Source organism: Delphinus delphis, chromosome 20, assembly GCF_949987515.2.
Source record: "Delphinus delphis chromosome 20, mDelDel1.2, whole genome shotgun sequence".
Classification (NCBI taxonomy): Eukaryota; Metazoa; Chordata; class Mammalia; order Artiodactyla; family Delphinidae; genus Delphinus; species Delphinus delphis.
In genome coordinates, this window is record NC_082702.1 from 9,108,073 (window position 1) to 9,133,635 (window position 25,563).

The window sequence follows — 25,563 nt, forward strand, 5'->3', positions numbered from 1 at the left end:
TGTTAACAGTGAACATTCATGATTTTAATATTTATTGAGCACTTACCATGTGTTGAGCACTGTGCTAAGTACTTTGGAAACTTACCGAAGCTTTACAACAACCCTACTGAGGTTACCCCTTGATCACCCCTCTTTTACAGATGAAGAAATTGAGTTAAGGGTGAAATTGCTGGCCCGAAGTACTAGGAAATGCGACGGCAGGATTTGCACACAGTTCTGACTTCCAAATTCATGGTCTGAAACCACTGTCTGTCTCCCACAGAAAACACTCAACACATTTTAAACAAAGTACTGGGTGAACACGGAAAGACAGTTACATTTCTAGCTCCCCCAACGCAGTTTCTTATTTAAAACAACTATTCCCAGCTTGTCCTTTTCGCCTTCGCGGGGAGGTGGAGGGAGGCTGGAGGAACTACATTTCCCAGGATGCAGCGCTCGCCTCGCTGGCCGTCAAGCATATCGGGAATTGTAGTCCTCGGAGGACTACAATTCGCCCACGGCTCCCAGCATGCATTTGGAGTCCGAACCGTGCGGTAGGAAACGGACAGTCGCGCAGCATGCTGGGAAGCGAGACCGGCTCTTTTCCCAGGCTTGCCTCCCAGACAAGCGAACCCATTTTTTTCCGGACTACAATTCCCAGCGGGCTGTGCGCTAGAGGGCGGGCGAGTTCGTCTCCCGGAAGTCCGCTCTAGCCTTCGGTCCCCCAGCAGCTGCCAGAGCCGGAGCCGCCCAGAAGCCGCGGGACCTGGGCCGCTGGGGTCCGGACGGGGGTCGCCATGGTAACGGGGGCGCGCCCACGCTGGGGACGGGGGAAGGGTGGGTCCACGTGCAGGTACTGGAGACTCGGTAGGATACTGACAAGCCGCCCCTGCTGCGGTGCGATGGTCTGGGCCGGGCGCGGGCTCTCGGGATTGGGGCCGATCGAAGGCCGGGGAAGGGGAGAACCGGGAGGTGGCTCTGAGCGCTGGAGTGTACCGGGGCTCTCGAGGCCAGGGAGCTTTGGAGACCAGGTGGCAAGCGGAGAGGGCTGTGCGGGAGGGAGACACTGGAGGTGGCTGGAGGGTTTTGAAACAGGGAGGCAAGAGATCAGGGAGGATCTCAGAGATGGGCAGAAGGAATTGGAGGTGGGGAGGGGACATCCTAAGAGGAGGACTCTGGGAGCGTGGCAGGAGAGTTGAAGAATGGGAGACATTGTGATAGGAGAGAGGGGGTCTCTAGAGGCAGGAAGCTGACATTGCAGGTGGAGGGGGTGTTGGAACTGGGCCGGATACTGCTGATGAGAGAGGTATCTCGAGGGGAAGAGACTGGACCCTGGAGACGGGAAGTAGACAACTGTAGGGAATGGGGCTTTAATGTCAGGAAAAGTGTGCAATAAAAGGGAGAAGCCTTGGCGTAGGGAATGAATGCTAGAAACAAGTGGGGAGCAATGGAGTAGGTCTTTGCAAGAGGAGGGGTCTTGGAGAATAGGGAGTAGGCATGGAAGTGCGAGAGGTGGGGATGGGGCTTTGGGAACAAGGATTGGGCATTGGATTTGTCACCGCTCCCCGGGGATCGGGATGGGGCGACCTGACAGAGGGCACTGAAACGGAGAAAGCAGGAGTCAAAAGGGAACAGCTCCTGGGTAGGGGGCTTGGAGACAGAGAAGGTTGGGGAGCATCAAGAGGGGACATCAGAGGGGCGAGGATACAGGAGGGAAGGGACTTCTCATTGTGGATTCCCTGAGGTGGAGAGATTCTTATTGGGAGGAGAAACAGGAAGAGGTGTGTGAGGGAACTTAGGAGTAAGAGGCAGAGCTCTCCCTCAGCTGTGTAGACTGGCTTCTATGTCTCTCCTCCCTAGATACCCCATCTATCTCTGGCTCTGCTCCCAGGCTGTGGCTGTGTGGCGTGGGTCCCCCCAACTCCCACCCCACGCCCTTTCCCTGCCTGCCAGGACCCCTGCCCTAGGAAGTGGTTTTCCCTGGTTCAGCAGAAGGGGTTCTTGGAAGGAGAGTGTAATATCCTTTTTCTGTGCAGCCTGATTGGTTGGGGGAGGAGGGATGGAGTGTGTGGAGAGTGAGGCTTAGGAAAGAGAGCAGACTCTTGCCAGTGGGTGGAGGCTCCCACAGGTGAGGGTAAGGGGGCTCAGAGGAAAGCCTTTGGACTCCCAGCTCTGCTTTCTGGCTGTGAGCCTTCCTTTCTCTGAGCCTCAGTTTCTTCATCTATAAAACGGGCATAAGCATGCCCATCTCAAACAGAACTGAGCCCAAAGGCAGGCTTCCTAGCTACGTGAACTTGGGCCATGGTTTTCTCAAAGTCAAATGCCGATGAACTATAATATTACTAACAACTAATATTTGTATAACACTTAGTATGTACTAGTCACTGTATTATACCTCTTATATTTAATAACTCATGCAACAGTCTCCTGAGGGAGGTACTCTCGTTATATCCATTATACAGACGGAGAAACTGAGGTCCGGAGAGGTTAAGTAACTTGCCTGCAGACACACAGCCAGCAGTGCCAGGATTCATTCGGGCTCTGGAGTCTGTGTTCTTAGCCACTTGGTCAAATGCCTCAGTCATAATAGCTAATTTTATTGAGCACTCCGTATGTAATAGGCACTATACAAAGCACTTCCGGGATCAACTTGTTCAGTGTTCATAGTAACCCTATGAGAGTTGAGCTGGCTTTTCAGAATCATAAAAACACATTTCCTAGCCATCACAGATGATGATCGTAGCCGACACCGAGCGAACCTGCTAGTGCCAGCTACTAGACTAAATTTATAAACTTATTTAACCTTCAGAACACCCTGACAAAGTGGGTCTTCTATGGAAACTTGTTTTGCCGGGGTGGGGAACTGAGGCTTAGAGGGGCGGATCTTTTGTCCAAGGTCAGGGAGACGAGAGTTGGTGGAGCCTGGGACTTAGTGCCCTAGAAATGACTGCAGAGTTGGCCAGAGAAATCACGGGGGTGTTGGAGGGACCTGGGGCAGGAGCGTGTGGCCAGGCCAGCCTGGCTGGGCTCTGGGGCGTGGCTGAGACCCTTGGAAGACAGGCCGCAGGGACACGTGGGCCCTGTCTCCCCTGTGGGGATGGGTGGGGCTGTTGGGCAGGGCCGCCCAGCACTGGCCCGCCCTCCCCACCCCTCTCCCTCCCTCCTCCTCCTGCTGCCCCCAGATCCGCTTCATCCTCATCCAGAACCGGGCAGGCAAGACGCGCCTGGCCAAGTGGTACATGCAGTTTGATGACGATGAGAAGCAGAAGCTGATCGAGGAGGTGCACGCTGTGGTCACTGTCCGAGATGCCAAACACACCAACTTTGTGGAGGTGACGGGAAACTACCCCCCCCCACCCCCGGCCAAAATGCACCCCCCACTCCCTTGCTACCTTTTGACCCCTCCTTCCCAGCCTCCTGCCCAACCTCTAATGGCAATAACCCCTCACACCCTCCTTACTTACCACATTCATTTATTCAACATGCTTGCGGTCTTCTTTCCTTTGGGGGGTTTTTTTTTTTTTACGGTACGTGGGCCTCTCACTGCTGTGGCCTCTCCCATCGCGGAGCACAGGCTCCGGACGCGCAGACTCAGCGGCCATGGCTCACGGGCCCAGCTGCTCCGCGTCATGTGGGATCTTCCCGGTCCAGGGCACGAACCCATGTCCCCTGCATCGGCAGGCGGACTCTCAACCACTGTGCCACCACGGAAGCCCTGGGGGGTACTTTTTAGTGTGAAATTTTTCCGGCGTACAGGTTAGTACAACAGGAGAGAAGTCGATTGCAAACTACCCAGATTTCATAGTATTAAGAGTTTGCTTTTGTTTTTATTTTTATAAATTTATTTATTTATTTATCTAATTTTGGCTGCATTGGGTCTTCGTTGCTGTGCAGGCTTTCTCTAGTTGCGGCGAGCAGGGGCTACTCTTCGTTGCGGTGCGCGGGCTTCTCATTGCGATGGCTTCTCTTGTTGCGGAGCACGGGCTCTAGGCACGTGGGCTTCAGTAACTGTGGCTCGCGGGCTCTAGAGCGCAGGCTCAGTAGCTGTGGCGCACGGGCTTAGTTGCTCCACAGCATGTGGGGTCTTCCCGGACCAGGGCTCGAATCCATGTCCCCTGCATTGGCAGGCAGGTTCTTAACCACTGCGCCACCAGGGAAGTCCTGCATTTTTGTTTTACCTTTTTCGGCCGAACAACTTTTTTTTTTCTGGTGCCTTTTAAAAACTTAAAATGCTCAAACACACAGCGTAGGGAATGATATAATGAACCATCCCTTGCTGTAGTGTTTTCCATTAAGTTACAGAGATCACAGGGGAATTCCCTGGCAATCCAGTGGTTAGGATTTCTCACTCTCACTGCCAAGGGCCTGGGTTCAATCCCTGGTTGGGGAACTAAGATCCCATAAACCGTGCAGTGCAGCCAAAAAAAATATATAAGTTACAGAGACCGTGACGTTTCATCCCTAAATATTTCAGGATACATCTCAGAAAATAAAGACACTTCCTTCCATGACCAAAGTACCATCAGGCCTGATAAAATGAGTCATACTTCCTTACTACTATTACTCTAATACCCAATCAATACTTAACTTTCCCCCAAATCATCAAAACTGATTGTCCAAAGCCAGTCAAGGATCTTGGCGTTGCTTTTGCTTTCCATGTCTCTTTGGTCTCTTTATTGAGATGCCTCCAGCTTTAATTCCCACGAGATTAGCCTGTTCAAGAGACCAGGCTGATTGTCCTGTAGAATTCAACAAATATTAATCAGGGGACTGCTGTGTGCCGGGCACTGTTCTAGGCACTGGTGATACAGCAGGGAACAAAACAGACCCAGTCCCTGCCCTTGGAGAGCTGACAGCTGACATTCTAGTGGGTGGGCGACTGTTAGTAAAGTTACAGTGTATCGGGTGGTGATAGGCGTCAGGGAGAAAAAAGAAGCAGCTGTGGGGGGTGGAATTGCTGGGGTGTGTGCAGCAGGGGCTGGAATACAGGTTTAGATGGTTTGGTCAGGAGGTCTTCATTGAAGCGGGGCCATTTGAGCCCAGACCTGAAGAAATTGAGGAGTGGAAGGAGATGATATCTGAGAAAGGAACATTTCAAGCCCAGGGAACAGCAAGTGCAAAGACCCTGAGGCAGCAGGAATGTACGGGGGCATTCCTAGAATAGCGAGAAGGCCAGTGTATCTGAGGTGGAGTAAGCCAGGGAGGATGGTGGGAGCAGATGAGATCATTGCAGAAGGCGCAGGGCGTTGTGGGCCATGGTGAGGACTTGGGCTCTTGCTCTGAGTGAGACGGGAGCCACGGAGGGGTTTTGAGCTGAGGAGCAACATGGGTTGACTTAGGCTTTAGGGATCCCTCTCTAGGGGACAAGAGCAGAAGCAGGGGGACCACTCAGGAGGTGACCTCTGAGGTCCAGGTGAGAGATACTGGTGACTGGCACTGGCATGGAAGCAGTAGGGGTGCTGAGAAGCGTTTTGAAGGTAGAGCCAACTGAAGGGCCAAAGATTGGATGAGGTGTGTGAAAAAATGGAGCCACCAGTAGGGGGCGCTGTCACTTTCTCGGATGGGGCCGACTCAGGAAAGAGCAGGTTGAGGTGAAGATCAGCCCTGAGGTGTCTGTTCTCATCCCAGCTGAGATGTCCAGGAGGGGATGAGGGGAGAGGAGCGGGGACGTCAAGGGATGCCCGCTCTCCCGGGGCATCCTGCTGCCGGCGCAGGGTGGGTCCCACACTGAGTGCTAGAAACGGCAGCAACTGAGGGACCCAGAGAGGGGCAGGGAGGCCCGAATAGACAGGAGTAGCCAGAAAGGCTGGCGGGTCAGGTGAAACTGTCACAAGGGGGCCTGACCATCTTAGGTTGCTCCCAATCCAGGCCCACTCCAGCATGTAGCCCTGTGCAGGGCAGTGCTGGTGACACAGTGGTGACAGGAAAGAGCCAGGAGGATGATAGCAGGAAAGGGCGAATTTCAAGAAAGGAAGAGTGATGCTCAGCGTCAGATCCTGCCAGGGCCACACCAGCTATGACAGTCAGTTGGTAACTTCTCCAGATCAAGTTGTCCTGCCCACTTGGCTTCCTGTCTTGAACCCTCAACTCCAGAGCAGGGGCCTTCAAACATTTGATCATGGATCTGTATCAGTTTAAAAAAAAGTAGAGGGCTTCCCTGGCGGCGCAGTGGTTGGGAGTCCACCTGCTAATGCAGGGGACGCAGGTTCATGCCCCGGTCCGGGAGGATCCCGCATGCCGCGGAGCGGCTGGGCCCGTGAGCCATGGCCGCTGAGCCTGCGCGTCTGGAGCCTGTGTTCCACAGCGGGAGAGGCCACAGCGGTGAGAGGCCCGTGTACCGCAAAAAAAAAAAAAAAAAGAGTTAGCACCCTGATATATTCTTTTTTCTTTAATTTTTTTTATTACTATTTTTAAAATTGGGGTATAGTTGTTTTAGTTTCTACTGTTCAGCGAAGTGGAGTCCCCTGTGCTATACAGCAGGTTCTCATTGGTTATCTATTTTATACCTATTAGTGTATATATGTCAATCCCAATCTCCCAATTCATCCCACCACCACCCCCTTTCCCCCCTTGGTGTCCATATGTTTGTTCGCTATGTCTATGTCTCTATTTCTGCCTTGCAAACCGGTTCCTCTGTACCATTTTTCTAGATTCCACATATATGCGTTAATATACAATATTTGTTTTTCTCTTTCTGACTTACTTCACTCTGTACAACAGTCTGTAGGTCCATCCACGTCTCTACAAATGACTCAGTATCGTTCCTTTTTATGGCTGAGTAATATTCCTTTGTATATGTGTACCACATCTTTATCCATTCGTCTGTCGTCAATGGGAATTTAGGTTGCTTCCATGACCTGGCTATTGTAAATAGTGCTGCACTGAACATTGAGGTGCACGTGTCTTTTTTTTTTTTTTTTGGCTGCATTGGGTCTTCGTTGCTGCACGTGGGCTTTCTCTAGTTGTGGCGAGTGAGGGCTAGTCTTCATTGCGGTGCACAGGCTTCTCATTGCGGTGGCTTCTCTTGTTGCGGAGCATGGGCTCTAGGTGCGTGGGCTTCAGTAGTTGAGGCACGCGGGCTCAGTAGTTGTGGCTTACGGGCTCTAGAGTGCAGGCTCAGTAGTTGTGGCGCACGTGTGGGCTTTCTACACTGTTCCATTGATCTATATTTTTGTTTTCGTGCCAGTACCATACTGTCTTTATTATTGTAGCTTTGTAGTATAGTCTGAAGTCAGGGAGTCTGATTCCTCCAGCTCTGTTTTTTTTTCCTTAAGATTGCTTTGGCTATTCGGTGTCTTTTGTGTCTCCATACAAATGTTAAGATTTTTTTGTTCTATTTCAGTGAAAAATGCCATTGGTAATTTGATAGGGATTGCATTGAATCTGTAGATTGCTTTGGGTAGTACAGTCATTTTCACAGTATTGATTCTTCTAATCCAAGAACATGGTATATCTCTCCATCTGTTTGTGTCATCCTTGATTTCTTTCATCAGTGTCTTATAGTTTTCTGACTACAGGTCTTTTACCTCCTTAGGTAGGTTTATTCTTGATATAGTCTTACTAATCCACGGATTTTGTGCAGGAACTACTGTAATAATATTAGGAAACACACTGGGAATTCCCTGGCGGTCCAGTGGTTAGGACTGTGCTTTCACTGCCAAGGGTGCAGGTTCAATCCCTGGTCAGGGAACTAAGATCCCACAAGCTGAGCAGCGTGGCCAAAAACAGTTAGAGAACATACTCAAAGTATAGGAATTAACAAAAGGATACAGTAGGAAAAAAATATATAAAAATCAGGGACTTGAGGACTTCCCTGGTGGTGCAATGGTTAGGAATCCACCTGCCAATGCAGGGGACAAGGGTTTGAGCTCTCGTCCAGGAAGATCCCACATGCCATGCAGCAACTAAGCCCGTGTGCCACAACTACTGAGCCTGCGCTCTAGAGCCTGCGAGCTGCAACTACTGAGCCTATTTGCTGCAACTACTGAAGCCCACGCACCTAGAGCCCATGCTTCGCAACAAGAGAAGCCAAGCATAATGAGAAGCCCACGCACTGCAACAAAGAGCAGCCCCCACTCGCCGCAACTAGAGAAAGCCTGCGCGCAGCAACGGAGACCCAACGCAGTGAAAAATATATATATAAATAAAAATAAATTTATTTTAAAAAAAAGAAAAAAAAAATCAGGGACTTGTGTTGGCTTTTGCAGTCGCCACCAGGTGGCGACACACGCACACACGCCAGGCTGGCTTTTTCAGATTTTGGCCAAAGACATGGAACTTTGCAAGCCAGTATTCATATCTCTATGTGTCTATATCACTTTATCTACTTACACATGCGTATAAAATTAGAGTCTGCGTCCCTGGTTCATGCATATTTATTCGTGGATTGTGTGTATGTGATAAGGTTTGTATTTATATTACGGTTCAGTTAAGGGCAAGGCTGAGATTGTCTTGGTTACAGGTGGTGAGTGTGCACTGCCCAGCACAAAGCTTGCCACACAGTAAGTACTCAGGCAGTGTTTGTGGAATGATTGAGTAGATTAGTTCCAGGCTGAGGAGTTTGACTCTCTCCAGAGGCAACAGGGAGCCACAGAAAGAGGGGAATGGACACCGTGGAACACCCCTGCGTCTCTCTCTGGGCTCTGGGCTTTTGCATAGTCTGTTCCCTCTGCCTAAAGCACTCCTGCCCGTTCACTCCTACTCATCCTCCAGATCTCAGTCCAGATGCCCCCTCCTCCAGGAAGCCCTCCCGGACCCCCATCCTGGGTCAGCTGCCTGCCCCCTTGGGGCTCTCACAGTCTAGCCCTGCCCACTTAGGGGATGACTAAGGATGAATCTGTCTCCGCTGGACAGTGAGCCCTAGGCAGGGAAGGCCAGGACCACTGTGTCCCCAGCACAAGGCCAGACACAGAACAGGGCCTCAGGGACCACACGTGGAACGCAGGACTGAATATGTTGGCTCCACCCTGCCCAGCACACTGGGTCCTGGGCACACGCTGTCACTGACTATCTGCCTCTCTGCTCCGCAGTTCCGGAACTTCAAGATCATTTACCGACGCTACGCCGGCCTCTACTTCTGTATCTGTGTGGATGTCAACGACAACAACCTGGCCTACCTGGAGGCCATCCACAACTTTGTGGAGGTGCGCAGGCGGGCGGGCGCCGTCCCTCGCATCCCCTCTGTTGGGATGCACGGGCCCTCCTTGCCCTCCCCTCAGAAGCGGGAGGCGGAGGGCCACTGTCTTTTTCTGCCCTCCTCGATGTTTCCTCTGGTCTCTGTCTCTCCCCTTTCCTCAGCTTCTCTCTGCCTTTTTTTTTGCCGTCTCATTCTGATGCCCTCTGTTCCTGTCTCTGTGTGTGTGTCTCTCTCTCCCTGCCCATCTCTCACCACCTCTGTCTTCCTCTCCCAGGTCTTAAATGAATATTTCCACAACGTCTGTGAACTGGACCTGGTGTTCAACTTCTACAAGGTGGGCTCCTGGTGAAGATGAGATGAGGAGGGGGAAGGGGGGTGGGCTGGACCCCCGCAGCCGCCCCGGTGCCTCTGCGGGGGTCTGTTTCCTGGTCCTCGGGCATCAGAGCCCCCAGCCCTCAAGGTTTAGACCAGCATCCTGGGGGTCTCCCCACCTCTCACACCAGGGTCTCCCCTCACCCTCCCTTCACTCAGGTTTACACGGTCGTGGACGAGATGTTCCTGGCCGGCGAAATCCGAGAGACCAGCCAGACGAAGGTGCTTAAACAGCTGCTGATGCTGCAGTCCCTGGAGTGAGGGCGGGCCGGCCCCTCCCGCCCCCGGTCCTGCCCCCGGTCGAGCCTGCTCCCTTCCCCTTTCCAGGCCCGGGGTCCACCCCAGCAGCCCCGTCCCTCAGCTGCCCCGGAGGAAGACACCCAGCCGGGTCTGGGCCACAAGGGAAGGGGCCGCCCCCCACGGCCTCTGGGCCCCAGCTGTGGGCAGAGGCCACTTTGCGTGTACCGAGTAACCATGCCGTTGTCGTGTGATGCCATGAGTGCGTGCGTGGAGCCCCCAGTAAACCTGTGGTCCCCGCCTGGCCTCGTGTCTTTTGAGCCCTTGCCTATCTTCCTTGGGAACCAGGGGCAACTCCGGACGCCCTGCCATCAGTGCATCAGGCAGTCAGTCAACAAACACTCCTCGTGAGAATTCCCTGGTGGTCCAGTGGTTAGGACTCTGAGCTTCCACGGCAGGGGTCCTGGGTTCAATCCTTGGTCGGGGAACTATGATCCCACAAGCCGTGCAGGGCAGTCAAGAAGAGAAAAACACACACAAAAAACAACCCCAACGAACTGCTCGTGCTGAGGTTGGGGGAGGGGGAGTGCAGATGCTTTCCCACCCGTTTCTGCCCACAGAGGGCTGCTGGGACTGGAAGCGGTGACGGATCTCGACACTGAGCGCTTGCTACTAAAATAATGATGTTCCGGGCCAACACCGATGTCTCTCAGGCGCCGTTCTAAGCCTTGACATGTAGTGCCTTACTTAATCCTCGCAAGATGATGAGTAAGGGACTGTTAGTAGCCCCATTTTCCAGAGGAGATCACTGAGCTCAGAGAAGGTTACAAGACTCGTTCAAGGTCAGGTGGCGAGTCTGCAGATGAACCAGGTTGCTTTTGAGCCCAGGCAGGCGGCTCCAGAATCCTTGTTCTTAACCACTAGGCCGGAGGTGCAGGCGCTGGGCCCAGTGTTCAGTGGTTCTCAGCAGTGGCACTTGGGGTAGGAAGATTCTTCACTGTGTAAGACTGTCTACCTCCATCTGCCAAGTGCCGGTACCAAGTGGCCCTCAGCACTTGTGACGACAGGAAACACTCCTGCATATTTCTTTTTTTTTCTTTTCTGTTCTTTCTGGCTGCACCGTGTGGCTTCTGGGATCTTAGTTCCCCAACCAGGAAATGAACCCAGCACCATGTCAGTGAAAGCGCCGAGTCCTAACCACTAGACCACCAGGGACGTCCCCCCATGTGTTTCTAGTGCCCTCTGGAGGGGCTGTGCCCCTTCCCCCCCGTGCCCACCGAGAGCAGAGTGATGGCCGCTGGCTGCAGCCACGACTGGCATCCTTGGCAGAGCTGAGAATGCTGGGCACCTCCCGTCCACTTGCATTAATGTGGCCCAGCTTCGCGTCAGTCTCCCAACTGCAGGGGGTAGGTTGTGTCTCAGCTCAGCTACATACACACTATGCAACCTTGGGGTAAGTCACTTAACCTCTCTTGCCTCTGTTTCTTCATCTGGAAAGTGAGTCGACTATGGTTTTTAATCTCATGGTGTGTGCTTGAGGAGTAAATGAGTTAATCCCGGGACAGTTTAGGGTAGTACCTCGCATCAGTAAGCATGCCTTCACTGCACAGACATCACGGGCCTGCTGTGTGCAAAGCCCTGTGAGACAAAAGATGTTTATAGATGTGAACGGTGAGCACTGACTATAATCATTGTAATTTTCCATGTGGGACACACAGGCTTGGGGAGGTGAATTCCCTTCTAGATACAATCACTCCAACAGTGTAGTCGTTTCTTGTTGCTGCTGTAACAAGTTATCACAAACTTGGTGGCCTAAACTAACAGGACTTTGAGACTGACCACCCTGGAGGGGTGAGGGTGTCGGGGGGGCACCCAGGCTGAGGCCTGGATCTTCGGCTGGGTGACGGGGTGGGAGGTAAGGTCCTTCCCGAGATGGGGAAAGAGCAGGTTGGAGGAATATGCCAAGGTTATTAGAACATGGAGAGTGTTTTAACTTCCTAAGGCTGCTGTAACAAATGACCACAAACTAGGTGGCTTAGAACAAGAGGAATTGATTCCGTCTCAGTTCTAGAGGCCAGAAATTTGAAATCCAGGTGTCAACAGGGCCGTGTTCCCTCTGAAGGCTCTGGGGGAAGATGCTTCCTTATCTCTTCCAGGTTCTCGTGGCCCCTGACATTCCTTGGCTTGTGGCTGCATCCCTCCAATCTCTGCCTGCATCTTCACATGGTCTTTCCTCTATGTCTGCATGTTCTACTCTTCTATCTCTTATAGGGACACTTGTCATTGGATTTAGGGCCCACCCAGATAATCGAGGACAGTCTCATCTCAAGGTCTTTAACTTAATTACATCTGCAAAGATGTAATTTTTTTTCAAATAAAGTCACACTCATAAGCTCCGGGATGTGGACATGTTTTGGGGGCTACCATCAGCCCACTAGAGTGAGTGTGAGCTCTTGGGGGTCACCCAGGAAAGGACCAGGAGGCCTTTGGACACACAGACCTGAGGCTCACAGAGGGAAGGATGCAGAGAGCGTTTGCTTATTTGTGCATTCAACAAATGTTTCTCGGGCACCTACTATGAGCCAGTCCCTGTCTTAGCACCAGGGGATACAGCAGTGAGCAGAAGAAATCCCCTGCCCTCAGAGAGCTCAGTCCCCTGAGGGCGATGGGGCAACGCATAAAGAAGCACGTCCATGTCTGGTATGTCAGAAAGTGAGGCAAATGGAGGCAAATCAAACAATGAGGACAGGGCTTCCCTGGTGGCGCAGTGGTTGAGAGTCCGCCTGCCGATGCAGGGGACACGGGTTCATGCCCCGGTCCGGGAAGATCCCACATGCCGCGGAGCGGCTGGGCCCGTGAGCCATGGCCGCTGAGCCTGTGCGTCCAGAGCCTGTGCTCTGCAACGGGAGAGGCCATAACAGTGAGAGGCCTGCGTACCACAAAAAAAAAAAAAAAAAAAAAAGAGGACAGAAGGAAGCCTGGCAGATGGCACTGCTATTCTAGATGGATGGTCAGGAGGGCCTGGCTGGAGGAGGTGACATTTGAGCTGAGACTGAAGGAGATGAGGGAAGGAGCCATGGGAAATTTCAGGGAAAGAGTATTGTAGGCAGAAGAAACAGTGAGTGCAAAGGCCCTGGGGCAGAACATGCAAGGAGGCCAGTATAGCCGGAACAGAGTGAGCAAAAGGGACAGTGGAGGCGACGTGTTCATAAAATAGAAGGATTAGAGGTGGAAGACAGAATACACAAGGTCAGACCTGCTGTGGTGAGGACATTGGGTTTATTCTGTGTGAGATGAGAGCCATCCGGAAGGACATTTTTTTGGAGGGTTTGGGAGAGGGTGGTAACGACCTTATTGAGATATAACTCACATACCATACATTGTATAGTATGTAATTCGCCCATTTAAAATGTACAATTCAGTTGGTTTTTCTTTCTGTCTTTCTTTTTTTTTGCCACGCAGCTTGCAGGATCTTAGTTCCCCGACCAGGGATCAAACCTGGGCCCTCGGCAGTGAAAGCGCCGAGTCCTAACCATTGGGCCGCCAGGGAATTCCCCAATTCAGTTTTTTTTTTTTTTTAAGAATATTCAGAGTTCTTTTACTGTCATCACAATCCACTTCAGAACATTTCATCACCCCCCAAAAAAAACAGTACCCTTAGCTATCATCCCTCAATCCCTCCATCCCCTTTCCCCAGCCCTAGGTAATCTACTAATCCACAATCTACTCTCTCTGTGGATTTGCCCATTCTGGACATTTCATAGAAATGGAATCATACAATATGTGGGGCACGGGAATGTTTTGAGCCAAGGAGGGACGATAGTCTGACATCTGACACAGGAAGCCAAGGGTGGGAGCCAGGAGCCAGTGAGGAGGTGATCGCAAAGATCCAGGCGAGAGGTGACGCTGGCTTCGGACAAGGTGGGGGCAAGGCGATGGAAGTAGAAGTGATCGGATTCTGGACACATTTTAAAGGTGGAATCAGTAGGATTTGCTGACAGTTTGTTGTAGGGTGGGAGAGAAGTCAGGGATCGCTCACAATTTTACAACCCGAGCGTCTGGAAGACTGGAATCACCTTTTCCAGAAGCAAGAAGACAGTGGGGGGAATGTGTCAAGTTTGAGCTCCTGGGCCTCCAAGGGGAGATGCTGCGGAGGCAGTGATTGTGTGGGTCTGGGGTTTGGGAGAGAGATCCAGGGCGAAGATAGACATTTGAAAGCACCAGATGTCATTTACTGCCATGAGATCAGCTGAGATCACCAAGGGAACAGGTGTGAAGACAGAAGAGATCTGCAGAATGAGATCAGGGAAAAGAGAAGAAATCAGAAAACGAGACAGAGAAGGAACAGCCCATGAGAAGGAAAACCATCTAGTGCAGCTTCCTAGAATCAAGGGAAAAAAGCGTGCCCAGGAGAAGGGTGTATTCACGCGTTAAACGCTGTTGAGATCACCGCAGCTCTATGAGAATGGCTCATTTAAAAATACCGAATGCATGGGATTTCCCTGGCCGTCCAGCGTTTAAGACTCCGCGCGCTTCCAATGCAAGGGGCGTGGGTTCCATCCCTGGGTGGGGAACTAAGATCCCACATGCCTCCTGGTGCGGCCAGGAAAAAAAAAAAAAATACCGAGTGCAGGCAAGCACCCAGGGCAACCGGAACTCTCGTACATTGCCAGTGGGAACACAAAATGGGGCAGGTTCTCTCGAATGGTCTGGCAGGTTCTTATAAAGTTAAACATTACACTTACTTTATGACTCAGCAATCCCTCTCCTATCTGTTTACCCAAGAGAAATAAAAACTGATGTGCAAAATTTCTATATGAACCTAAGTTAAATGAAGACCTATGTGCACGCAAAAACTTGTCCATGAATGCTCATAGCAGCGTTATTCACAGTAGCCAAAAGGGGGAGACAACGCAGAGACCCATCAACTGATGAAAGGATAAATAAGATATTCTATGTCCACACAATCAATTCTTTTTCAGCCATAAAAAGAAAGAAGCATTGATATGTACTAGAACATGGATGAACTCTGAAAACGTATGCTGACTGACAGAAGCCAGTCATAAAAGACCGCGTTTTGTATGATTCTATTTATATGAAATTTCCAGAAGAGGCAAATCCCTGTTGACAGAAAGTAAAGTAATGATTGGGAAGGGTCGCGGAGAATGGGCTTTGGAGGTTGATAGCCAGAGGGTACAGGGCTTCTTTTCGAGGTGATGAAAATGTTCTAAAATCGGTTGTGGTGATGGTTGCATAACTCCATGAACATATGAAAAATCATTGAATTGTACACTTCTTTTTTGTCTTTTCTATTTTTTGTTTTTAAAGATTTAATTTTATTTATTTTTTTGGCTGTGTTGGGTCTTCGTTGCTGCGCGTGGGCTTTCTCTAGTTGCGGCGAGCGGGGGCTACTCTTCGTTGCGGTGTGCGGGATTCTCATTGCGGTTGCTTCTCTTGTTGTGGAGCACGGGCTCTAGGCCCGCGGGCTTCAGTAGCTGTGGCGCGCGCGGACTCAGTAGTTGTGGCATGCGGGCTTCAGTAGTTGTGGCTCGCGGGCTCTAGAGTGCAGGCTCAGTAGTTGTGGCGCACAAGGCTTAGTTGCTCCGCGGCATGTGGATCTTCCAGGACCAGGGCTCGAACCCGTGTCCCCTGCATTGGCAGGTGGATTCTCATCCACTGCGCCTGTGTTTTTGAATTGTATGCTTTAAATGGGCTTATTGAATGGTGTGTGAGTTATAGCTTAATAATGCTTAATCACAATAATGAATGAATACATGAGTAAAATAAATAAATAAAATTTACCTTGCAGTTGCAAACAGAAAAACAAACCCCCAAACCCCAGCGTGTTACTGTTTACAGTGGCTTTATTCATAATAAGCATGCCAAATCGGAAACAATCCAAATGTCCTTCAACAACTAAATGGATAAACAAACTGCGGTCCATCCAGGCGATGGGCTATTCTTCAGCATGGGTAAGGAAATCAGCTGGTACATTCAACAACGTGGATGAATCTCAAATCTCAAATATTTATACTGAGGGAGAAAAGCCAAAAGGCTACATGCTGTGTAATTCCATCATACGACATTGTTATAAAAGCGAAGTGACTGGGAATTCCCTGGCGGTCCAGTGGTTAGGACTCTGCACTTTCACTGCCAAGGGCCTGGGTTCAATCCCCAGTCAGGGAACTAAGATACTGCAAGATGTGTGGCGAGGCCAAAAAAAAAAATAAAGCCAAGTGACTGAGGACAGATCAGGGGTTTCCAGGGGCTGGGAGGGAGCTGGGGGCTCAGTCAAAGCAGAGCATGAGGGAACTTTTGAGGGGTGATGGAATTCTTCCATATCTCCATTGTGAGGGTGGTTATCTGACCTTCTACCCTGTCAAAGCTAATGGAAGTGTCCACTAAAAAGGGTGAATTTTAGTATATGCACCTTTTACCCCCATCATCTGACAAAAATGCTTCTGAAGCCCAAATGTTGATCAACTGATGAATGGATAAGCAAAATCTGGTATATCCGTACAAGAGAGTATTATCCAGCCATTGAAAAGAATGAAGTTCTGGGAATTCCCTGGCAGTCCAGTGGTTAGGGCTCTGCGCTTCCACTGCAGGGGGCACTGGTTCAATCCCTGGTCCAGGAACTAAGATCCCACACGCCAGCACGTTAGAAAAAAGAAAAAAAGAAAGAAAGAAAGAAAAAAGGAAGGAATGAAGTTCTGATGCATTCTACGACATGGATGAACCTGAAAAATATTATGTCAAGTGACAGAAGCCAGACACAAGAGGCCACAGAATGTATGATTCCACGTAGTATAGAAAATATTTAGAATAGGCAACTCCTTAGATACAGAAAGTGCATTAGTGGTTGTCAGGGGCTGGGTTGTTGGGGGAGGAATGGGGAGTCACTGTTTAACATACACAGGGTTTCCTTTTTCGGGCGATGAAAATGTTCTGGAGCTGGATACTGAGGATGGTTGCACAATCTAGTAACTATATGAAAAACGACTGAATCACTCACTTTAAAAAGGTGAACTTGGGGGACTTCCCTGGCGGCGCAGTGGTTAAGAATCCGCCTGCCAGTGCAGGGGACATGGGTTCGATCCCTGGTTCGGGAAGATCCCACACGCCATGGAGCAACTAAGCCCGTGCGCCACAAGTACTGAGCCTGCGCTCTAGAGCCGTGAGCCACAACTACTGAGCCCATGTGCTGCAACTACTGAAGCCCACATGCCTAGAGCCCATGCTCCGCAACAAGAGAAGCCACAGCAATAAGAAGCCCATGGACCGCAACGAGGTGTAGCCCCTGCTCTCTGCAACTAGAGAAAGCCTGCGCACAGCAATGAAGACACAACGCAGCCAAAAATCAATCAATCAATCAATCAAATTTTTTTTAAAAAAAGGTGAATTTGGGGAATTTCCTGGTGGTCCAATGGTTAGGACTCAGCACTTTCACTGCAGGGGCCCGGCTTCGACCCCCAGTTAAAAAAAAAGATGAATTTTATGTGGTGGAATGGAATACTACTCAGCCATTACAAAGAATGAAATAATGCCATTTGCGGCAACATGGATGGACCTAGAGATTATCATACTAAGCGAAGTAAGTCAGACAGGGAAAGACAAGTATCATATGATATCGCTTATATGTGGAATCTAAAATATGACGCAAATGAACATATCTACAAAGCAAAAACTGATTCACAGACATAGAGAACAGACTTGTAGTTGCCAAGGGGGAGGGGGTGGGGAAGGGAAGGATTGGGAGTTTGGGGTTAGTGGATGCAAACTATTACAATGAGATGAAGGGGCAACAGGGTCCTACTGTGTAGCTCAGGGAACTATATTCAATATCCTGTGATAGAGATTTCCCTGGTGGCGCAGTGGTTAAGACTCCATGCTCCCGATGCAGAGGGCCCGCAGTTTGATATCGGGTCAGGGAACTAGATCCCACGTGCATGCCACAACTAAGAGTTTGCATGCCACAACTAAGGAGTCCAGGCTCTGGACATGCAGGCTCAGTGGCCATGGCTCACAGGCCTAGCCGCTCCGTGGCATGTGGGATCTTCCCGGACCGGGGCACGAACCCGTGTCCCCTGCATTGGCAGGTGGGTTCTCAACCACTGCGCCACCAGGGAAGCCCTCCCCCACTCTTTTAATGCAAACGATGGTATATTGATCACACAATTTCTTCACCTTGGAGATGATTCCAAAGGAGTAGGTAAAGAACTTTGTTATTCCTTTAGCAGTGTGTGTGGTAGAGAAAGATTTCTTAGGATACAAAAAGTACTAACTTTTTGTACTAAAATAGTACAAAAGGAATATTTAGTACAAATAATATTTGTACTAAAATAAAAGACTGCATTAAAAGTAAAACCTCTGGGCATGGAAAGATCCCAAAAACAAAATGAAAAGATGAGCCACAAGTTGTGAGAAGATATTTACAACACATGTAACTGACAGAGGGATTCATATCCACAATATATAAAGGACTCCTACAAATCAATAAGAAAAAGACAAAGAGCAGAATGGGAAAATGTGCGAAGAGGGAGGGGAAAACAGCTTCAGAAGTCCTGGCAGATGGGGAAAGGGGGCAGGTTATGCACATGGGGTGGGAGATTGGATCTCTACCTCAAGCCACACACTCAAAATAGCTGAGATGTGGCCCATCAGTCGTAGTTATCAGTGACTTGAGTGAAGGAGGGCCTGGCAGAAGAGTGTGGGAGCCTCAGGAACACGGCTGAGAGTGAATTCAAGGTGGAGATGGGAGAGATTATTTCTTTCTGGCCTGGGGAAGGGAGAGGCCGGCTCAGCCCAGAGGGAAAATGTTAGGTGAAAGACTGGCTCCATGCCTGACACCTGCCTGAGTCTTGTCGAGGTTGGGTCAGCCTTGCCTTTCCTTCCCTGTGATGCAATCCTGCCCTTGTCTGACAACATCCTCTTTATTTATTTATTTTTTTGATATCTTTATTGGAGTATAATGGCTTTACAATGTTGGTTAGTTTCTGCTGTACAACAAAGTGAATCAGCTCTATGTATACGTATATTCCCATATCCCCTTCCTCTTGAGCCTCCCTCCCACCCTCCCTATCCCACCCCTCTAGGTGGTCACAAAGCACCGAGCTGATCTCCCTGTGCTATGCAGCAGCTTCCCTCTAGCTATCTATTTTACATTTGGTGGTGTATATATGTCCATGCCACTCTCTCATTTTGTCCCACCTTCCCCTCCCACCCCCGACATGTCCTCAAGTCTGTTTTCTACATCTGTGTCTTTATTCCTGCCCTGCCACTAGGTTCATCAGTACTGTTTTTTTAGATTCCATATATATGTGTTAGCATACAGTGTTTGTTTTTCTCTTGTTGACTTACTTCACTCTGTATGACAGACTGTAGGTCCATCCACCTCATTACAAATAATTCAATTTCGTTCCTTTTTCTATGGCTGAGTAATATTCCATTGTATATATGCACCACATCTTCTTTATTCATTCTTCTGTCAATGGACACTTAGGTTGCTTCCAATGCCTAGCTATTGTAAATAGTGCTGCACTGAACATTGTGGTGCATGACTCTTTTTGAATTATGGTTTTCTCAGGGTATATGCCCTGTAATGGGATTGCTGGGTCGTATGGTAGTTCTATTTTTAGTTTTTTAAGGAACCTCCATACTGTCCTCTGTAGTGGGTCTTATTAATTTACATGCCCGCCAACAGTGCAGGAGAGTTCCCTTTTCTCCACACCCTCTCCAGCGTTTATGGCAACATCCTCTTTAACTGACATAGTACATACAAGTCTGGCACTTTCTCATGTGTGGCTGGGAGCTGAGTGCTTTGAGTACCCTATTTTCTTCAGTGGCATGGAAACCACCATCCTTCCAGGTGGTTAGGCTGGAAACTTTGAAGGGATCCATGCGTCTTCTCTGCTTCCCACACCCCATGTCCCAGCCAGCAGGAAATCCCGTTGGCTTGACCTTCAACACGTATCCAAAGTCTGACTCCCAAACTACCACCCTGGTCCAGCTGCCAGCATCTCCCACCTAGACTATGGCAGTCGCCTCCTTGCTGCTTCTGCCCTTGCCCGCAACAGAAAGTCCCCTGCCTGCTAGCAGAATCCTTCTATGGGAAGTGAAAGATGTCACTTCCCTCCTCAAATTCCTCCTGTGGCTTCCGCCTCAGTCAGCACGACCCATGAGGTGCCTGTCCCCTCTCTAACCTCCTCTCTCCCCGTCCCCTTCTCTCATTCTATTCCAGGCACACTGGCCTCATTGCTCTGCTTTGACCCTACCGTGCACCGTCCTGCCTCAGGGCCTTTGCACTTTCTGTTCTCTGCCTGGGACACTCTTCCCCCGGATTTTTGTGTAGCTCATTTGCTCACCTCCTTCAGGACTCTGCTCAAACGTCACCTCCTCAGTTGGGCCTTCCTGACCTCACCAAAGAAAATAGTTATCCTTGTCTTCATACATCATATCACCATTTATCTCAGAACCTATTTTATTTCTTGATTTCTTCCCACTACATTTATTACCACTAGATGTGATAGATAGATAGATAGATAGATAGTGTCATCACTAGAGTGTCAGCTCCACAGGACAAGCACAGCTATCTTGTTCACTGCTCTCTTTCATGCTGAAAAGGGTAGATATTCAATAATCACGCTTAATAGATACTCAATAAATAGTAAGTAAATGAATGAACAAATAGCCCTAGAAGGTAGGTACTATGACTATCCCATTTTGCTGATGGGAGACCGAGGGTGAAGTCGCCCACCCAAGACCTTCCCACTTGTTGAGTTCTTATGGCAGGTCAGCCCTGGACATGCAGGCTCTCGAAGGAGGTCAGGATTGTCTCCCCGACCTGGCAAGTGAGGGGCCCGAGGATCAGAGATGTGAAGTCACTTAGCTGGAGCCACACAGCCACGAAGTTCTGGGATTGAAGGAGGTCTGTCTGCAGCCAGGGCTATCCTCTCGCCTTTACTGGCTGAGGAGTCTCCGTGCCAAAGCCTTCATCGAAAGATCGAGCATCCTCTTGTCATGTGTTGTCATGTGTTGTCGTTGTTTGTTTGTTTGTTTTCTGTTATCAACTCATTGGCTCACCCTGGGCCCTCTCTACCCCATCCAGTGCCCACCCCTGCATTTATTTTTGAAGCAAATCCCAGGAGTCGTATCATCCGTGTGCACATTCCTTGGTGTCCAGGGAGCCTTAGAAGTGCTGACTCTTCAAACACGAGAATCACGAAATGACAGATTGGTCAGCCTCTGGAAGTGATGCCGTGATCTCCACGATGCTGGTTGACTTTGTGGAATCGATTAGAGTTGTGACCAACGGTGAAGTCACCAAAGCCTGGTGGCCTGGGTTCAAAGCCAGCTTCCCCACTCACTGGCTGGCTGCACAGCCTCGGGAGCAAGCCTCAGTTTTCTCATCTGTCAAATGGGGGCAATGATAGCAGTCCCCACTACACAGGGCTATTGCGAGGGGTTAAATGAACTAATATGCACCAAGCACTTAGAACAGAACCGGCACTTAGTGAGAGCAAATATTTGTCTTTGAGATTTCAAATCCTTGAGCTATAAAACTCCCAGCAGTCATCTAAAACAAACACCAGAGCACAATTTCCTGTGGCACGATCAGTGAAGATGACTAAACCAGTATTTTGGTACATATTTTGAAAAATGCCAAAATGCTATTAGTAGCATAAATATTTTAGTTTAAAAAAAAAAAGATGGTGTTTGAGCTCCATCTTCTCCACTCTGTTTCAGACCGTAAGAGTCAAGCCCGGGGCTTCCCTGGTGGCGCAGTGGTTGAGAGTCCGCCTGCCGATGCAGGGGACACGGGTTCGTACCCCGGTCCGGGAAGATCCCAAATGCCGTGGAGCGGCTGGGCCCGTGAGCCATGGCCGCTGAACCTGTGCGTGCGGAGCCTGTGCTCCGCAACGGGAGAGGCCACAACAGTGAGAGGCCCGCGTACCGCAAAAAAAAAAAAAAAAAAAAAGAGTCAAGCCCGATCCATCAACTGATGAATGGATAAACAAAATGTGGTGGATCCGTACAATGCAATATTATTCAGCCTTGAAAAGGAATGAAGTTCTGATCCACGCTACAACACGGATGAACCTTGCAAAGGTTATGCTAAGTGAAAGAAGCCAGACGCAAAGACCACCTGGCACATAGCCTATGATTCCTTTTCTTTTGGGCTGCACCTTGCGGTTTGCAGGATCATATTTCCCGCGCCCAGGGATTGAACCCGTGCCCTCGGCAGTGAAAGCGCAGAGTCCTAACCACTGGACCTCCAGGGAATACTCTATGATTCCATTTATATGACATCTCCAGTGCAGGCAAATCCATAGAGACAGAAAATAGATTGGTGGTTGCCAAGGGCTGGGAAGGATGGAGACAGAGGGAAGTGATGGCTAAGGGGTGTGAGGTTTCTTTTGGGGGTAAAGAAAATGTTCTAAAATGGATTCTGGTGACGATTGCACAACTCTGTGAGTATATTAAAAACCATTGAATTGTACACTTTTAAAAAGATTCCCCCAAAGATATATGCTATGTGAGTCCATTTATATAACATTCTTAACATGACAAAATTCTGGAAATGGAGAAGAGATTAGCGGCCCCCAGGGGTTAAGGACGGGGGTGGGAGTAGAGAAAGTGGGCTTGGCTGTGAAAGGCACCAGGCAGGATCCTTGGGATGGAAACGTCTGTGTCTTGACCACTTCAGTGTCAATATCCTGGATGTGGTACTGAACAGCCAGTTCTCATTGTTCGCGGATTTCTTATTTGTGAAAGCAAATACAGAGAAATCCTGAAATCAGTACTGGCGGCAATTTCGAGGTCATTTCCAGACATGCGCAGAGGGCCAAAGAAGTTGAGTCACTCGACACACGCATTCCCAGCTGAGGTCGACCGAGGCGAGGCTCTGCCCGCTCAGTTCAGCTCCCACACTGTAAACAAACGTCCCTTTCACGGTCTATTTGGTGCCACGTTTTTCACATTTTTGTGCTTTTTGTTAGTGATTTTGCCGTTTAAAATGGCTCCCAAGCCCTAGTGCTGAAGTGCTAATCAGTGTTCCGAAGAGCCAGAAGGCTGCGGGGTGCCTTGCGGAGAAAATGCATAAGATTTTTATATGTTATATAAGCTTCCTTCAGGCGCGAGTGTAGTGTTGTTCTCCTGAGTTCAGTGTGAGCGAATCAACCATGTACATTACAGAAAGTATCTTTAAACAGAAAAACACATAAAACAAAGTTATATATTGACGGGTTCAGAAAATGTCACCAGAATTTCGCGGGAACCTAACTCCGTATTCCCCTAGGAGCGGTGGTTCAGTATTCGCGAATTCAGCGTTTGCTGTAACTTTATAGAACACTGCTGCCTCCAGTAAGGAGAATCAACTGTAGTTTTTATAAGACGTTCCCATCAGGGAGAAACCGGGTAAAAGGCACACAAGATCTCTTTGTATTTTTGCTTCAAAGTGCATGTGAATTTACAATTATCTCAGAAGAAAAAGTTCAATTAAAAAAAAAAGACGGGGGGTGGGGGTGGGATGAATTGGGAGATTGAGATTGACATATATACACTAATATGTATAAAACAGATAAATGAAACTATACTCCAGTTAAAAAAAAAAAAAAAAGGAAGCAATGCTTGGCCTCTCTGGTGAGCCAGGAAAAGTGACCCTTCACCAGTAAGATACTTGTAAGGTTTTTAGCAGAGAGGCATGAGGTCAGAAAGCTTTCTGAATGAGTGAGCCCGGTTCCTCTAAATTATGAGGTAGGCTGCAACTCTCTGGGTGCAGCTCAAGGTCAATTATGCAAATGTCTGATTACCAAGAAATACTGAAGCACAAAATACCAGTATTTTGGTGATTGAAAATAGCATGCTATGGGACTTCCCTGGTGATCCAGTGGTTAAGACTCTGCGCTTCCACTGCAGGGGGTGAGGGTTGATCCCCGGTCGGGGAACTAAGATCCCACATGCAATGCAGCACGGCTGAAAAAAAAAATAATAAAAGCATGCTAGCCTGGAGTACTGAAAACAGCTTTTGTAATCACTACACCACACACATACACACATACCCTGATTTTGGACATTTATCTATCTTCTCAACAAACACTCCCTGAGTACTTCAGGTGTGCCCACCCTATGCTGGGCACTGCTGGGGACCCAGAGTTGACCAAGATATTCCCAGGCCTGCCTTCATGGGGCTCATAGTTCAGTGGTGGAAACAGACCATCCCGGACAGGACTGGAAGAGGGGAGCCCAGGATCCACTGAGGGATCCCAGAGTGGGTATCGCATCCAGGTTGGAAGGAGAAATCAGAGGGGGCTTCCTGGAGGAGGGAGCATTTGAGCTGCACTATCAAGGATGAATAAACACAAGCCAAAGGGAAGAAGGGTAAGGAAGGAGTTCCAGGAGAGGGGTGCAAATGTGCAAAGACCAGGAGGAAAAAGGCATGTGGCATAATCTGGGGGAAATGACTGTGTTTCTTTTTGGCTGCAGTATTATGAGAATAATAATAGCAAAGACTTAAAAAGCACCTACTAGTTTCCAGACCTTGTTCTAAGCACTTTGCACGAGCTAGCTCATTCATCCCTCACCATCACCATATGAGGAGGGCCAAATTTATAGATGAAACAACAGAGGCACAGGGAAGGGTAAGTGATCCCACCAAGGTCATAGCACTGGCAAGCAGCTGACCTAGGAATCACTTGCAGGCCATCTGACTTTGCGTCTGGCCTTTTATGTTGTACTTTAGAAAGTGCAAAAGGCATGGGGAGAGGGGGGCTAAAGTGGTGAATGAGGGGAGAGGTGGAGTCGTAGGCCGTGGTAGGCAGTTTGAGCTTTGACTCAAGGGTACTGGGGAGCCATGGAAGCTTTTTTTTTTTGACTGTGCATTGCAGCTTGCTGGATCTTAGTTTCCCAACCAGGGATTGAACCCAGGTCCACAGCAGTGAAGGTGCAGAGTCCTAACCACTGGACCACCAGGGAATTCCTGGAATAAACTTTTATCGAGGTATGTATTAGTTATCTGTTGCTGCATAACAAATTACCCCTATATTTAGCAACTTGAAGCAACAAATGTTTATTATCTCACACAGTTTCTGGGTGTAAGGAATCCAGGAGCAACTGAGCTGGGCAGTCGTGGCTTAGGGTCCCTTAAGAGACTGTGGTCATGTTGTTTGCTGGGACCACCATCATTCGAAGACCCAAGTGGGGCTGGAGATTGGCTCTCAAGGTCGCTCAGGTGACTAATGGCAGGAAACGTCAGTTCCTCAGTGGCTGTGTCTGGACCCTTGAACCTCTCCTGAGCGTCCTTATGACATGTGTTAAATTAATTAAACAAGGAAGCCATTAGACAGGGGTAGCTCAAATACATCAGCAGCCTACATAAGCAAACCCAAATATAAGTCCATAAATGCCTCAAAGTAATGTCGACTGAAGAAAAACACAACATAAAAGTTGCGAGTTATGTTTTATTCGGGGGCCTTACTGAAAACTGTAGCCCAGGAGACAGCCTCTCAGATAGCTCTGAGGAGCTTCTCCAAAGAGGTAAGGGAGGAGCTAGCATATATAGGAATTTTTGCTGAAAAAAAAAGACCAACATGTAGTCAAGCATCAAAAGATTACTGCTAATGACAAAAAAACAGACATTTCAAGTTAGTGATTTTAATGCTTTTCTAAGTATGGGAAGATGCAAGAGTCTGGTCTCATTGAAATTATTCCTTAGATATGCATCTTAACTATCTAGGGCCAGTATCTTGTTTTTCTCCATCCTGAATTCCCCTCAGGGCTCACCATGGGGGTGGCTGCAGTGGCTGATGCGTTGATGATGGGCAATATTCAATGTTTACTGG

At 49.2% G+C, this 25,563-nt stretch overlaps 1 protein-coding gene across 1 annotated transcript; it reads left to right on the forward strand.

Moving 5' to 3' along the window:
- Positions 1-659: 659 nt before the first annotated feature.
- On the forward strand, positions 660-10,028 carry AP2S1 (adaptor related protein complex 2 subunit sigma 1). Its single transcript, XM_059998972.1, has 5 exons — positions 660-779; positions 3,162-3,311; positions 9,009-9,122; positions 9,390-9,449; positions 9,647-10,028. Exons 1-5 carry the CDS (start codon positions 777-779, stop codon positions 9,746-9,748), a joined length of 429 nt encoding a protein of 142 aa, XP_059854955.1. The 5' UTR covers positions 660-776; the 3' UTR covers positions 9,749-10,028.
- The last annotated feature ends 15,535 nt before the right edge of the window (positions 10,029-25,563 follow it).

What these genes read in the sequence shown, in the direction of transcription:
- AP2S1 (XM_059998972.1), top strand. An exon ending in CCATCCACAACTTTGTGGAG is followed by an intron (nt 9,123 to 9,389) that starts GTGCGCAGGCGG and finishes TTCCTCTCCCAG; the next exon opens with GTCTTAAATGAATATTTCCA. An exon ending in TGGTGTTCAACTTCTACAAG is followed by an intron (nt 9,450 to 9,646) that starts GTGGGCTCCTGG and finishes CCCTTCACTCAG; the next exon opens with GTTTACACGGTCGTGGACGA.